The 2,513-nt window shown below is 37.4% G+C and overlaps 1 protein-coding gene across 1 annotated transcript; it reads left to right on the top strand.

Annotated features, from left to right (window-relative positions):
* Positions 1-484: 484 nt before the first annotated feature.
* On the top strand, positions 485-1,477 carry LOC133814636 (uncharacterized mitochondrial protein AtMg00810-like). Its single transcript, XM_062247571.1, has one exon. The coding sequence runs from the start codon at positions 485-487 to the stop codon at positions 1,475-1,477; it is 993 nt and encodes a 330-aa protein (XP_062103555.1).
* Positions 1,478-2,513: the final 1,036 nt, after the last annotated feature.

Below are 2,513 nucleotides of genomic sequence, written 5' to 3'. Positions count from 1 at the left end.
GTACATGGACTCTTGTACCAAGAAAACAGGGCATGAATATTGTAGGCAACAAATGGGTCTACAAATTAAAAAGGAACTCAGATGGCACCATAGAAAGATTGAAAGCCCGTTTGGTTGCAAAAGGATTCAACCAACGGCCAGGAATCGATTTTGGGGAGACTTTTAGCCCGGTGATTAAAGCCTCAACAGTCAGAATAATCCTTACCATTGCAGTGTCTAAATCGTGGGATATAAGGCAGCTTGACATCAATAATGTTTTCCTTAATGGAAAACTAGTAGAAGATGTCTTTATGACACAACCATAAGGGTTCATTGACAAGGAAAAGCCAGAATTTGTATGCAAGCTCAACAAATCCTTGTATTGTCTAAGACCGGCACCAAGGGCCTGGTATGATCAGTTAAAGCTACTCTAACATGATGGAATTTTCAAAACTCAAGAGCTGATTCATCTTTGTTCTTCTACAAAACACAAGACCTGATAATCATGGTGCTCATATACATAGATGACATAATTGTCACTGGCAGCAACTCTGGGAAATTGCAGAAATTCACCTCAAGACTAAATGACATGTTTGCCTTGAAAGACCTCGGTCCCCTTCATTACTTTCTAGGAATCGAGGTCCATAGAGATGAAACAGGTCTATATTTGAATCAAGGAAAATACATAAAAGAACTCCTCACTCGAACTGGAATGCTACACTTAAAACCATGTTCAACACCAATGACAGCTGACAAGGCATTGTCAAAGACAGATGGAGAGCTCCTGGAAAACCCCACATCATATAGAAGCATCATTGGTGGACTTCAATACCTCACTCACACCAGGCTAGACTTATCTTTTGCAGTAAAAAAATTAAGTCGATATCTACAAGCTCCTACAACAGCTCACTGGAGTGCGGCAAAAAGGATATTGCGATACCTGAAAGGTACCATACATTCTGGTCTGCATATCAAGTACTCAGACCAACTTGATATAACTGGATATTCGGATGCGGATTGGGCGTGTTGCCCGGATGATAGAAAAAGTGTAGCTGGATACTGTGTCTATTTGGGGGATACCTTGGTGTCGTGGTCATCTAAAAAGCAACCGGTTGTGTCACGGTCCAATACCGAATCAAAGTATAGAGCATTGGCTAATGTGGTTGCTGAGATTGTGTGGATCCAGTCATTGCTAAAAGAATTTGCTTTTTCATTGCAGAGGACTCCTATAAGTTGGTGTGATAACATGGGGGCTAGTGCACTTGCTGCAAACCCCATCTATCATGCTAGAACTAAGCATATCGAGATGGATGTACACTTAGTGAGAGACAAAGTTTTGAAGAAGGAGTTAGAGATCACATATATACCATCCCACGATCAAATTGCAGATTGTCTAACAAAGAGTCTCACTCATCATCGGTTTCATTTTCTCAGTGACAAACTTGGTGTGGTTGAAACCCCACTTAGTTTGAGAAGGGGTGATAGGAAAATGAATTAATTTATCTTACAATCTGTCCCACTGGCAGTGTGCCTTACTGTCATATAGTTGTTGGTATTGGTTATTTAGTAAATTGTTTATTACTTTATTGTTATAGAATGTCAGAGTTTGTTAGGATATTCCTTTTGTATTACTTTTTTTGTAATTATTCCTTCTGTACGATATCTAGAACATTCTGTACCACACTTTGATATAAATACATTTATGCTAGCCTGATAGAAGATGAGCTGAGCTTTTCTATTTCATACAGCAAAGTTATATTTTCTCTCTTGGACTGACAATCAGATATCATATAGTCCCAAACTGGACTCATGCAAGACAACAGTCTCGATCTCGCACAAGGAGATCAACGAGATAAGAATCAACAAGTCAGAAGCCATCTCAATCTCCTATCTTAAAGGACACTCCTCATACTAGAATACCCCGTGTTAGTTTTTGATTACATGTATGTATGTGAGTCCAATAAAATATAGACATCTCATGGAAAAATATATATAAAAATAATTATATATTTTTACATGAGAAAGTGTAAAATGTCCTAAACTACTACCTCGTAAAATATCTCCATACTCGTAATATTATAAAAGAAAAGTCATTTAACATATGAAAATCCAGTAGGATCTTGCTAAAACATGCAAGTTGGGTCCAATAGTTTAAAATAAAAATGAGAGTATTTATGCAACGTTTAAAATAAATAAAGTTTAAGTCTCACTGATAGTTTTTAAAATTAAAGTCCATAACATCGTTCTTTAAAATTTGGCTTTTAAGTTGATCGTTTTATTCGCCCATAGGATACCCCGACGCCATATACACGTTGACGTCGGAACTCTTCACATCACAACGCGTGCCAAAGAAAAACCCTATTTATTACGTGAAAGGGGAAAGTAAAGGAGTGAGCTAAAAGCCCAGTAAGGAAGTACAAGCAGCATACAATGAAAACACAACAAATAACATAATCACATCGTAAGACTCATACAACATCATATCCATACATCATCATACATCATACTTAAACTTCATCATCATACACCATTCA

Source organism: Humulus lupulus, chromosome 2 (genome assembly GCF_963169125.1).
Source record: "Humulus lupulus chromosome 2, drHumLupu1.1, whole genome shotgun sequence".
In the NCBI taxonomy this organism is placed as follows: Eukaryota; Viridiplantae; Streptophyta; class Magnoliopsida; order Rosales; family Cannabaceae; genus Humulus; species Humulus lupulus.
The sequence above is the reverse complement of the archived record's forward strand: the minus strand, read 5'-3'. Positions and strand labels throughout refer to the sequence as shown.